Source organism: Chlorocebus sabaeus, chromosome 20 (genome assembly GCF_047675955.1).
Source record: "Chlorocebus sabaeus isolate Y175 chromosome 20, mChlSab1.0.hap1, whole genome shotgun sequence".
Classification (NCBI taxonomy): domain Eukaryota; kingdom Metazoa; phylum Chordata; class Mammalia; order Primates; family Cercopithecidae; genus Chlorocebus; species Chlorocebus sabaeus.
In genome coordinates this window covers 135856182-135869810 of record NC_132923.1, presented here as the reverse complement: position 1 = coordinate 135869810, position 13629 = coordinate 135856182, and the positions used below count along the sequence as shown (strand labels likewise).

The 13629-nt window shown below is 39.6% G+C and overlaps 1 protein-coding gene across 29 annotated transcripts in view; it reads right to left on the bottom strand.

The window, feature by feature from the left end:
• Positions 1 to 13629, bottom strand: part of LOC119619272 (uncharacterized) — a 35568-nt gene that overhangs the window by 15463 nt on the left and 6476 nt on the right. For 7 of the 29 annotated variants that reach the window (XR_012089840.1, XR_012089842.1, XR_012089839.1 and 4 more), the window contains exons 3-6: positions 13073 to 13138; positions 12236 to 12260; positions 11796 to 11866; positions 125 to 1846 (exon numbers count right to left, since the gene is read on the bottom strand). Coding sequence is in view for 22 of the 29 variants with exons in the window: in XM_073008000.1 (XP_072864101.1) it covers positions 125 to 158 (34 nt within the window). In the remaining 7 variants the exon portion in view is untranslated. Of the gene's footprint in view, positions 1 to 124; positions 1847 to 11795; positions 11867 to 12235; positions 13139 to 13629 lie in introns of those variants that run through there. The other 22 variants (XM_073007995.1, XM_073007996.1, XM_073007998.1 and 19 more) reach the window with 18 other exon arrangements.

Sequence of the window (13629 nt, the reverse complement as noted above, 5' to 3'; positions counted from 1 at the left end):
CTTTTGTTAGAGAGGGTTGACACATTCTTCACATGGAATAGCATTAAACCTTATAAATGCTTCCTATATTTACCAACATGGAAGTAAGTGTTGCTTCTGGGGGTTACTGGGCAGCTTCACTCACCCAGTGACACCAGGCTGCTGTAGGTCTCCAGCATCACGTCCCTGTATAGTGTCCTCTGTGCATCGTCCAGGTCCTGCCACTCCTCCCAGGTGAAGTGCACGGCCACCTCCTCAAAGGACACCAACCCCTGTAATGGCACATTTCTCCTCAAGTCATCAGCCCAGGGTCACAAGATAGGAATGTCAGAGTTCATTCTTCTGTAGCGGCATGTCTCTTATGTGTATCTTACATAAACGGCAGCTTCTCTGTACTCTATATGGAGAAAGAACAAGCATAGTTTGTTCATGCCACTATCATGTTTTGTAAATAAAATAGATTACAAAGTTTACCTTGTAGATGTAGAATCATCCTTATTGTGAAAGATAAAAGTAGAAAAAAATTCTGTGATCTGGTATGACGACAAAAATTATAAACACATACCTAGAACAACATGATAGATGAATTAGTAGAGACATAAGTTTAATGTCGACTGCAGTAAGAAAGGAGAAAATACAGTTCTATATTGCATTAGAAGGTTGCACTTCATTGAAAAACCAAAGATGCTTAGTATTTCATGTGAACCATGTGTTCTCGTGACTATGAGGCAACACCGGAGTCTAGTCATAAGGACACGAAGAACACATGCCATATTAACGGAACTGCACACAGCACCATATCTAGCTGAATGATCCCGGGCTGTGATGAGAGAGAACACAACACTGAAGGAACTGATTATGGAGTGAGTCTGCATGTAAATACCTGACCTAACTCCAAAAATTATTTTAAAATTATTTATAAATTAAAATAATGTACATAAGCATCTGAACATTTCCTTCCTCATGCCCAATGACCACTTGTGTCCACCCTTAGGGTGAACACTCCTATTTCCCTAACCACCCGGTGTAAATAATGTGTAAATCTGTGTAATGTTTACACTCATCTGTGAGTGTAATGCGTGTAAATACCTGTAAGAACAAGTATGTTACATGACCAAATATGCATTTTCACAGTCGCCTAGAGGGAGAATGGGTAAGGACTTTGGGGAGATTCAGAGGGGAAGAAAACAGAGTGATAGATGACCACATTCTTCCTATCACAGAGCAGTAAGAATACAGAACAGGGAAGCAATCCTTAAAAAGGAAAAGGGGAAAAGAAAAAGAATTTGGTGCTAATTTGCTGTGCAGAGGGTAAAATGGGGAGTTTCACTTTCAGATGATGCAGAATCATGTCTAGTGAGGTAATGGCACTGCAAATTTAGAAAATTAAAAATATGACGACCAGAAGTGACACAGACTTAGAACATATTGGAAACATCTGAGGTACCGTACATGGGGATGTCCAATTAGCAACTGGATATACAATTCCAGAGTTCAGAAAAGATATCTAAGCAGAAGATAAATACGTGGAAAGTATCAGAATTTGTAAGGTACTCGTAGCCATCACAGTTTAAGAGATTAAAAGAAAAAATGAACAAATGCAGAATCTACAGAAACACTGACCAAGACAAACTTTCTAAGATTATTCTACAAATAAAGCTCAATATTAATAAGTATACTAATATAACCATATTCACAGTTCTATAAAGAAAAATTCTTCAATTTTGCACATAGACATACACAACGTACTTTTAGAAACACATTCCGGGTTTCTATTTCTGCATGTAAGAAGCTTGAAAGTCATCATTCCATCTTAACAACAAATGAAAAGCTGAAGAAACTGAAAAATCAGCAACTCTTCTTGGATCTGTAAGGGAGGGAGAACACAGGACAATCCACTGCCCCAAGATTGGAGATATAGACAGGCAAAAACAAGAACAGAGATTCACTAGCAAAAATCACCATGGGAACCAGTGCAGGAGGAGGAAATTCTGAACTGTAACTGACAAACTGTGAGAGGCTCAGTGCGAACAACTCCAAAAGTTAAAAACTCCAGGGGGACCCAGTCATGAGGGTGACTCCACAGTACTGTGAAATTTACTGCTAGGAGCTTAAGTAGCCTCCTACAGTAAATACTGGAGACAGCTCCCCTCCTGCTTCCACCTGCAGGCAGGAGGGGAAAAGGCAAATCATTTTGAAATATGAAAGAGTACTGCATTGCTTCTTAACCAGAGCCTAGCCTGATGTGGTATTAACAGCTTCAATGACCTAAGTGAAGGGAAATACCCAACTCCAACCCACTCTAGCCATCATGTCGCACCTAAAATAGAAGGAAAAAAAAAAAGAGCAACACTTGTGAAGTTCACAGTTCAAAAGAAAGAAGAGCTCACTAAAAGAATAAGCCCTGTTGACAGGACTACAGACCACTTCGGCTATGGTCTAAAAGTGTGTGTCCCCGCAAAATCGTTACTTGGAAGCCTAACCTCTAATTTTACTGCAAGATTTGGAAGATACAAATTCAAGTGATTACCAAGGTTGGACTATTGGGAGATACCTGTTTTGATGACAAACACTGAGACCACACAATCGACTAGGCCAAAGTTATCTAGAAAAATGGGCTCACACATGGAAAAGTGTGAAACCCAGCTGTTCCTATTGTGTTTTCCAAAAATTAGGGACGTCTGCCTTACGAGACTCACGCTGCTCTCAGGTACACACATGGTAATCCTTTTGTTTAAGCAGAGGCGCTCGCAGCACCTTCACAGCACCAGCCTCTCCCCAGAGAAAAGGGCCACCTAGACAATCCTGCTGCTGGATCTCACTCTGTCACCCAGGATGGAGTGTAGTGGCACAATCATAGATAACTGTAACCTCATGGGCTGAAGTAAATCCTCCCTCCTCAGCCTCCCGGGTAGCTAGGACTACAGAAGTGTACCACTATGCCCAGCTAATTTTTTTGTTGTTGTTTTGTAGACATGAGATCTCACTGTGTTACCGAGGCTGATCTTGAATTCCTGGCCTAAGGCAGTCTTTCAGTCTCAGCCTCCCAAAGTATTAGGATTGAGACACAAACCATGGTGTGCAACTATATGACATTTTCTATATTCACTTATATTTCTATGGACATTCAGGTTGTTTTCATATCTTGCCATAATCCATTTTCAATTTACTTTTCTGTATGGTGTAAAATGTGGTCCAATTTTTTTGCATGTGGATAACCAGATTGCCCATCATTTACTGAAGAGTTTGTTTTCTCGTGTGCATTTGTATGCCTTTGTTGAAAATTAATTGACTCAGGCCAGGCTGACTGATACATTTCTGACCTCTCTATTCTGTTCCATTGGTCTATGCGTCTGTTTTTATGCCAGTGTCATTCCGTTTTGATGACTACAGCTTTGCTATGCAGTTTAAAATCGGGAAATATTATGCCTCCAGCTTTGCCTTTCTTACTCAAAATTGCTTTACTCTTTTATGATTCTAAACTTAAGAATTTTTTTTCTATTTTTGTGAAATATGCTATTGAAATTTTGATAGACTGATTTGAATCTGTATATCACTTTGGGCACTACGGATGTTTAAAGAAACCTTTTTCAGGAACACAACATATTTTGTTTTATTTGTGTCTCCTAAAATTGCTTTCATTAATATTTTATAGTTTTTGATGTATAGATCCTTCACCATCTTGGTTATATTTATTCCTAAGTACTTTATTCTTTTTGACATTATGTTAAATGGATTTATTTCTGGATTTTTGTCAGATATATTGTTAGGATATAGAAATGCAAGTGATACTTTTGGTACATTGGTACAATATCCTGAAATGTTACTTAATTCGTTTATTAGTTCAAAAAGTTATTTGATGTAATGAGGAGCACAATGGACTGTGGTTACACATTAAATGATAGCTTCTGTTAGTATATCACCATGCCTCAAAAAGTGATCTGCTGTATTTCTGCTGTTACAAATTCAGTCGCATTTTTTAGTCCTAGTATTTTTTCTTCTAAAATATTTTTGTCTATCATTAGCTAATAATGTGTATCCTCTGCTTACTGTTCAATTGTGCTACCCATTTATCTTCCAGCCTAGTTAGTCCAATTTTCTAATAAAATTTTTAACAATGGTATGTTCATTTACTGTAAACTTAAATAGTAAATTTGTACGATAGTTTTACAGTTACCAAATAGGATTTAAAACTTGTCAATTTGTTGCTACTAATGAATCTCTGGGTTCCTAATTTTAAACATTTATGTATCATGTCTATTAAATATGTACGTGCAATGGCTTAGAATCAAGCCTAACATATCGTATGCACTAAGTATCAATCAAACCAATTTTTAAAATTATCGCTTTCATACTATTAAAAATTATTTAGAGAGAAGAAAAAGATATAGGTCATATACCTGGATCTACATAAGGAAAGGAAGAGCAGTAAAGAAAGAATGAGGGTATCTTAACCAATCTACATATTATGTACAAACATATGCAATCATATACACATGCACGATTATGTGTGCTTACATGTAGTTGAAATGAATGATGACAACGACACAAGGGACAGGAAGATGGAAGAGAAAAATTATGTTAGAAGATAGTCACGCTACTTGTGAAGCAGTACAGTATTATTTGAAACTGGACTTGTAAGTGTATATTGAAACCCTAGGGCAACTTTTTAAACTAGTACAAAAAGTTTTAAAAATTATAGCTATAAAGAAAACACATGCTAAGAAAGAAGAGAAAATGGAATCATATAAAATGCTCAGTTAACATCTCAAAAGGCAGAAAGAGTAGAAGACAAAACAATATGGGAATAATAACAATAACAAATACGGCAGATATTAATTCAACTATATCAATAATCACTTTGAATATCAATGGTCTAAATTCACGAATTAAAACAGAGATTGTCAGAGTGGATCAAAATACAAGACCCAACTATATGTTGTCTACAAGAAACCCATTTTAAATATAAAGCCACACATTAATTAAAAGTAAATAGAGAAAAATATACAATGCTAACAATAAGAAAGCAGGAGTGGCCAGGTGCAGTGGCTCACACCTGTAATCCCAGCACTTTGGGAGGCTGAGGTGGGTAGATCACTTGAGGTCAGGAGTTCGAAACCAGTCTGGCCAACAAGGTGAAACGTCTCTATTAAAAAAAATACAAAAGTCAGCTGGACATGGTGTTGGGCACCTGTAATCCCACCTACTTAGGAGGGTGAGGCAAGAGAATCGCTTGAACCGAGGAGGCAGAGGTTGCAGTGAGCTGAGATCACGCCCTTGCACTCCAGCCTGGGCAACAAAAGTAAAACTCTGTCTCAAAAAAAAAAGAGTAACTATATTTCACACAAAGTAGACTTCAAAGAAAGAAAGTTATCATGGAAAAAGAATGGTACTTCATCATGACATAGCAGTTAATCCTCCAAAAAGATGACAATCCTTAATGTGTATGCACCTGACAACAGACTATCAAACGACATGAGGCAAAAACAAAACTGGAAGGAGAAATAGATGGATCCACTATCACAATTTGAGACATCAACACTCTCCATTAGAAACAGACCCAGCAGGCCGGGCGCGGTGGCTCACGCCTGTAATCCCAGCACTTTGGGAGGCCGAGGTGGGCGGATCACAAGGTCAGGAGATCGAGACCATGGTGAAACCCCGTCTCTACTAAAAATAGAAAAAATTAGCAGGGCGCAGTGGCGGGCGCCTGTAGTCCCAGCTACTCGGGAGGCTGAGGCAGGAGAATGGTGTGAACCCGGGAGGCGGAGCTTGTAGTGAGCCGAGATTGCGCCACTGCACTCCAGCCTGGGCGACAGAGCGAGACTCCGTCTCAAAAAAAAAAAAAAAAAAAAAAGAAAAAGAAACAGACCCAGCAGACAGCCATATGTAGAAAGCTGAAACTGGATCCCTTCCTTACAACTTACACAAAAATTAATTCAAGATGGATTAAAGACTTAAATGTTAGACCTAAAACCATAAAAACCCCAGAAGAAAACCTAGGCAATACCATTCAGGACATACGCATGGTCAAGGACTTCATGTCTAAAACACCAAAAGCAATGATGACAAAAGCCAAAATTGACAAGTGGGATCTAATTAAACTAAAGAGCTTCTGCACAGCAAAAGAAACTACCATCAGAGTGAACAGGCAACCTACAGAATGGGAGAAAATTTTTGCAATCTACTCATCTGACAAACGGCTAATATCTAGAACCTACAAAGAACTCAAACAAATTTACAAGAAAAAAACAACCCCATCAAAAAGTGGGCGAAGGATATGAACAGACACTTCTCAAAAGACGACGACATTTATGCAGCCAACAGACACATGAAAAAATGCTCATCATCACTGGCCGTCAGAGAAATGCAAATCAAAACCACAATGAGATACCATCTCACACCAGTTAGAATGGCGATCATTAAAAAGTCAGGAAACAACAGGTGCTGGAGAGGATGTGGAGAAATAGGAACACTTTTACACTGTTGGTGGGACTGTAAACTAGTTCAACCATTGTGGAAGACAGTGTGGCGATTCCTCAAGGATCTAGAACTAGAAATACCATTTGACCCAGCCATCCCATTACTGGGTATATACCCAAAGGATTATAAATCATGCTGCTATAAAGACACATGCACACACATGTTTATTGCGGCACTGTTCACAATAGCAAAGACTTGGAACCAACCCAAATGTCCATCAATGACAGACTGGATTAAGAAAATGTGGCACATATACACCATGGAATACTATGCAGCCATAAAAAAGGATGAGTTCCTGTCCTTTGTAGGGACATGGATGCAGCTGGAAACCATCATTCTCAGCAAACTATCGCAAGGACAAAAAAACCAAACACCGTATGTTCTCACTCATAGGTGGGAATTGAACAGTGAGATCACTTGGACACAGGAAGGGGAACATCACACACTGGGGCCTGTCATGGGGTGGGGGGAGGGTGGAGGGATAGCATTAGGATAAATACGGGTGCAGCAAACCAACATGGCACATGGATACATATGTAACAAACCTGCATGCTGTGCACATGTAGCCCAGAACTTAAAGCATAATTTAAAAAAAAAAAAAAAAAGGAAAGAAAAGAGAAACAGATCCAGCAGGCAGAAATTAGTAACAATATAGTTGAATTCAGTATTAATATAAACTGGATACTGACAGAGCAGGCGCACCATCACCTCGGACAAACACTGCCGCTTTAAGTTCCAGCTCCCTTCTCCTCATGCACTTCAAGGAAATCATTTCTCTTCTAACTACAAGTAGCCAGACAGAGCAGACAGTAAAATACCGAGAAGACAGCTCAGCCCCAGAGGGAGGTGAGGGGAAGTCTCTTGGGTAAAGTTCCACTGCCAAACTTCACCCTCATACAACAGGCCCAGTAAAACAGTGGGCCTTGATAATTTAATCAGCACATGGCTTTCCCTTCAGGTGCACTCAGACAGGGAAACTAAAAGCAGACTCGGGACATGCCTGCAGCTGCAGAAGGATGCACGGGGACAGACACACAACTCTCCCTCCCAGAGAAGCACAACACAGACACAGAAGCAGTCCAAGCCTTAATAAACTTTCCCGCCCTGAATCCTCAAAACTCCGTCTGTAAGAGTGAGCCTCTGACCTAACTCGGCCAGAAGGCGTCTCTCAGGTTTGTTTTCTCTAAAATAAATCTGTCTTAACTGGCAAGACACCTTTCATGTTTCTCTCCTCTTTATTTAATTATTACAAATACAATTGCTATTTATAGACTTCATCCAACAACAGTAAAATATACATTCTTTTCAGGCTCAATAATCACCAAGATATACCACACTGTGAACCATAAAATACCCTTTAACCAATTTAAAATAACAAATCTTGCCATATGCACTCGTACACCACAATGAAATCAAAACTTAAAATGAGCAATAGACAGACAATGGAAAATCTCTAAATATAGTGAGACAAAAGAACACCTTCTAAATAATGAATGGATCAAATAAGAAATCTCAAGAGAAATTAATATTTTATTATGAGATTCAGGGTCTCACTGTCACCCAGGCTGGAGTGCAGTGGCATGATCAAAGCTAACTGCAGCCTTGAACGCCTGGGCTCAAGCAATCCTCTCACCTCAGCCTCACCAGTGGCTGAAAATACAGGCACATGTCTCCCTGATAACTTTTTTTTTTTTTTTTGAGACGGAGTCTTGCTTTGTTGCCCAGGCTGGAGTGCAATGGCAGCATCTCAGCTCACCGCAAGCTCCGCCTCCTGGGTTCATGCCATTCTCCTGCCTCAGCCTCTGAGTAGCTGGGACTACAGGCACACACCACCACGCCCAGCTAATTTTTTTTTTTTTTTGTATTTTTAGTAGAGACGGGGTTTCACCATGTTAGCCAGGATGGTCTCGATCTCCTGACCTCGTGATCCGCCTGCGTTGGCCTCCCCAAAGTGCTGGGATTACAGGCGTGAGCCACCGCGTCCGGCCTCCCTGATAACTTTTTAAAATGTTCTTGTAGAGACAGGGTCTTGCTATAGGTGCTCAAGCTGATCTCAAACTCCTAGCCTCAAGTAATCCTCCTGCCTTGGCCTCCCAAGTCTCAGCCTCCCTGGCCGAGATTACAAGTGTGAGCCACCATGCTGGGCCTAACAAATATTTTCACTAAATAAAAATGAAAATAAAAACACAACGTATCAAAATGTGTAGAATACAGCAAAAGCATGGCTTAGAAGAAAATTTATGGCATCAAATGCATATATTAGAAAATAAGAATGATCTAAAATAAAGAAAAAAATGAGCAGATTAAATCCAAAGTAAGAAGAAGAAAATAAATTATTGCAGAAATCAATGAAATTGAAAACAGAAAAATCAAGAGAATATTCTCAACAACAAAGCTGGTTCTTTTAAAAGGTCAATAAAATTAAAAAGCCTATAGCCAGGTTAAGAAAAAAAATAGAAACTAATAATATCATAAATGAGGGCCAGGAGTGGTGGCTCAAGCCTGTAATCCCAGCACTTTGGGAGGCCGAGACGGGCGGATCACGAGGTCGGGAGATCGAGACCATCCTGGCTAACACGGTGAAACCCCATCTCTACTAAAAATACATAAAACTAGCCGGGCGAGGTGGCGGGCGCCTGTAGTCCCAGCTACTCGGGAGGCTGAGGCAGGAGAATGGTGTAAACCCGGGAGGCAGAGCTTGCAGTGAGCTGAGATTGCGCCACTGCACTCCAGCCTGGGCGACAGAGCAAGACTCCATCTCAAAAAAATAACAATAATAATAATAATATAAATGAAAGAGGGGATGCCACCACACATCCCGTGGATGTTAAATGGATAAGGAAATACTCTGAACAACTCTGCGCATACATCTGATCATCCAGTTCAAATGGGCTGCTTCCTTGAAAGACACAATTTACTGAAACTCACACAAGAAGAAACACACAGGCCGGGCACGGTGGCTCACACTTGTAATCCCAGCACTTTGGGAGGCCGAGGCGGGCGGATCACGAGGTCAGGAGAATGGAGACCATGATGAAACCCCGTCTCTACTAAAAATACAAAAAATTAGCCGGGCGTGGTGTCGGGTGCGTGTAGTCCTAGCTACTCGGGAGGCTGAGGCAGGAGAATGGCGTGAACCTGGGAAGTGGAGCTTGCAGTGAGCCGAGATCGTGCCACTGCACTCCAGTCTGGTCAACAGAGCAAGACTCCATCTCAAAAAAAAAAAAAAAGAAGAAGAAGAAACACAATCCGAATAATCCATTTTTTAATAACCTTCAGAACAGAAAGTACCTGACCCAGATGTATTCACTGGTAAACTGACCAAATATTTCAGGAAGAAATTATACCCATTCCCCACAATCTATTTCAGAGGATAGAAGCTGTTGAAATACTTCCTAGTTCATTCTGTGAGGCCAGCATTATTCCAACAACATTTCAAAATAGAAAACCACAGACCATGATCTCTCATAAAAATACATATAAAAATCCTCAAAAACATTGGCACATCAAATCCAACAATATATAGAAAGAATCATACACCATCACCAAGTGAGATTTATCCTGGGGATACCAGGCTGGTTCAACATTTGAACATCAATTAATGTAATTCATTACATCAAGAGGCTGAAAAGGAAAAATCACATGATCCGGTGCAGAAAAAGCAGTTGACAAAATCCAGCATTCATTCATGATAAAAACTCTCAATAAGCTAAAAGGGGAACTTCCTGAAATTAATAAAGAATATCTACACAAAACTACAGTGAACATAATACTTAATAATCAGAAACTCAAAGCTTTTCCACAATATCAGGAGGAAGAAAAAGATCTACTTTCTCATCACCCCTTTCAATATCATACTGAAAATACTAGCGAATGCCATCAGGCAAGAAAATATAATTAAAGGCATACAGATTGGGAAGGAATAAATAAAACTTTGTTCACAGACGACAGGATTGTCTACGCAGAAAATCTTAAAAAAAAAAAGAAAAGAAAAGAAAAAAGACTACACCAAAAAAAACACCCTCCAGGAACTGAAAAGCAAGATTACAGAATACAAGGTTAAAGGAGGAAGTTAATTGCTTTCCAATGCACCAGCAACAACCAAGTGCAATTTGCTATGAAAAACACAGTGCTACTTATATTTAGCACCCAAAAGATGAAATACTTACATATAAATTTAACAAATGTAACAAGATCTATATGAGGAATATGGGAAATAAAACCTTAATAAACAAAATACAAGTAAACCTGATTCTAAAGTTCACATGGAGAAGCAAAAGACCAAGAATAGTCAACAGCCGGGCGCGGTGGCTCACGCCTGTAATCCCAGCACTTTGGGAGGCCGAGACGGGCGAATCACGAGGTCAGGAGATCGAGACCATCCTGGCTAACACGGTGAAACCCCGTCTCTACTAAAAATACAAGAAAATTAGCCGGGCGAGGTGGCGGGCGCCTGTAGTCCCAGTTACTCGGGAGGCTGAGGCAGGAGAATGGCGTGAACCCGGGAGGCGGAGCTTGCAGTGAGCCGAGATCGCGCCACTGCACTCCAGCCTGGGCGACAGAGCCAGACTTCATCTCAAAAAAAAAAAAAAAAAAAAAAAAGAATAGTCAACTACTGAAGAACAAAGTTGGAAGACTAACACTACCTAACTTTAAGCCTTATTATATAGATTCATTGTAGGCAAACATAACAATGGAACAGAATAAAAAGCCCAGAAATACACCCACATAAATACAGTAAACTGATACAATAAAGCAGAGTTGCTTTTTTCAACAAATGGTGTGGGGACAACTAGAAATCCACATTTAAAAAAACAAAAAACAAAAAACTGAATCTAGACATAGATCTTATGCCCATCACAAAAATTAACTCAAAATGGATCATAGACTTCAACGTAAAATGCAAAAGTAAAAAATTGTCGAAAATAACAAAGGAAAAAACCTAGATGATCCTAGGAAAGGTAATGAGTTTTTAGATATAACACCAATGTCAAGATCCATTTTAAAATGATTCATAAACAAGACTTCATTAAAACTGAAAACTTCTGTTCTGCAAAAGCCAATGTCACAAAAATGAGAAGAAAAGCCACAGACTGGGAGAAAATATCTGCAAAAGACATACCTGGGTAAAGAGACTGTTACACAAAACATTCCAAAAACACTGAAACCTCTACAGTAAGAAAACCACTAAATAAAACAGACCAAAGACCTTAACAGGTACCTCACCAATGATGAGAAACATACAGGAAATAAACACATAAAACAATGCAGTATATTATGTAACATTAGGGTAACATATTAAAACAACGAGATACCGAGATACCGCTACATACCTAGTAGAATGGCCAAAATTTGGAGCACTGACAACAACTGACAGTGAGAATGTGGAGCAACAGGAACTCTCCTTCAGAGTGTGGAAATGCAAAATAGTATAGTCACTCAGTTGGAGGACAATTTGGTTGTTCTTACAAAAGTAAACACATTCTTACCATATGATCCAGCAACTGCACCTCTTGGTATTTACCCAAAGGAGGTGAAAATAAATGCTAGCATAAAAACCTGTAAACAGGGTTTATAGCAGCTTTATTCAAAATAGCTAAAATTTGGAAGCAACCAAGATGCCCTTCAGTAAATGAATGGATAAACTACGGTATACACAATGGAACATAATTCAGCACTAAAAAGAAATGGGCTATCTTGTCCTCAAAAGATAAGGAGGAACCTTAAATGCATATTACTAAGTAAAAGAAGGCAGTCTGAAAAGGCTACTTACCATGTAACTGCAACTGTGTAACATTCTGCAAAATGATGAAGATGGTTTGCAAGGTTAGGGATGATAAATAATAAACAGGAAGAGCAGGGATGGCTTTTAGAACAAAGAAAGTGTCCTGTGGGGTACTGCAAGGCTGGATACATGTCATTAAACTTTACTCAAACCCATAGCATGTAAAACCACAAGAGTAAACCCTAATGTAAACTATGGCCTTTGGACAACTATGATGTCTCAGTGTAGGTTCCTCATTTTAACAAATGTACTACTATGGTGGAGGGAGGTGTTGAAAAGGGCGAAGGCTACATATATATGTGGATCAGGGTATATGGGAAATCTATGTACTTCCTAATTCTGCTGTAAAATTAAAACTGCCTTAACAGAGTATATTTATTTTCAAAAAGAATCTAACCATCTAAAAATGTTTTCAATAACAAAAATTAAACCAATATTAAAGACCACTTCCCCATTTGTAATAAGAACTCTCAATAATAATGAATGCATAAAGAAAATGTGGTCTATACACGCGATGAAATATTACTCCGCCTTAAAAAGAAAATCTTGCCATTTGCAAAAACATGCACATACCAGAAAGATATTGTGCTAAGTGAAGAAATAAGCCAAACAGGAACAAAGTGTAACATAATCCCATCTGCATGTACGCAATAGTCTGGATGTATGTATTCCCCTCAAATTCCTATGTTGAAATCTAATCACCAAGGTGACAGTACTGTAAGGTGAGGCCTCCAGGGAGTGATGAGGTGAGGGCTCTTCCCTCTTGAATGGGCTGGGAGTGCATTCATTCTCCATCACCCTTTTGCCTCCACCATGTAAGGATACAGGAAGAAGTCTCTCATCAGGCACCAGATGACAGTGCCTTGATCTTGGACTTCCCAGCCTCCAGAACTGTTAAGAACAAATTTCTGTTCTTTATTAATTACCAAGTCTGAAGTATTTTGTTGTTCCAGCACAAATGAAGCTATATTTTCTGTACAGCCTGTGGAACTCCATGTACATAAAAATGTGAAACAGTTAAACTTACAAAAACATAGAGCTGAATCGTGGTTACCAAGGGCTGAGGGGGAAGGGTAACTGGGGAGGTACTGGTCACAGGGTGTAAGTTTTAGTTATGCAATGAGTAAGTTCTAAATATCAAATCTACAGACCAACACATGTAGTTAATACTGAATTGCATACTTAAAAATTTGTTGGCCGGGCGCGGTGGCTCACGCCTGTAATCCCAGCACTTTGGGAGGCCGAGGCAGGCGGATCACAAGGTCAGGAGATCGAGACCATGGTGAAACCCCGTCTCTACTAAAAAATAGAAAAAAATTAGCCGGGCACAGTGGCGGGCGCCTGTAGTCCCAGCTACTCGGGAGGCTGAGGTAGGAGAATGG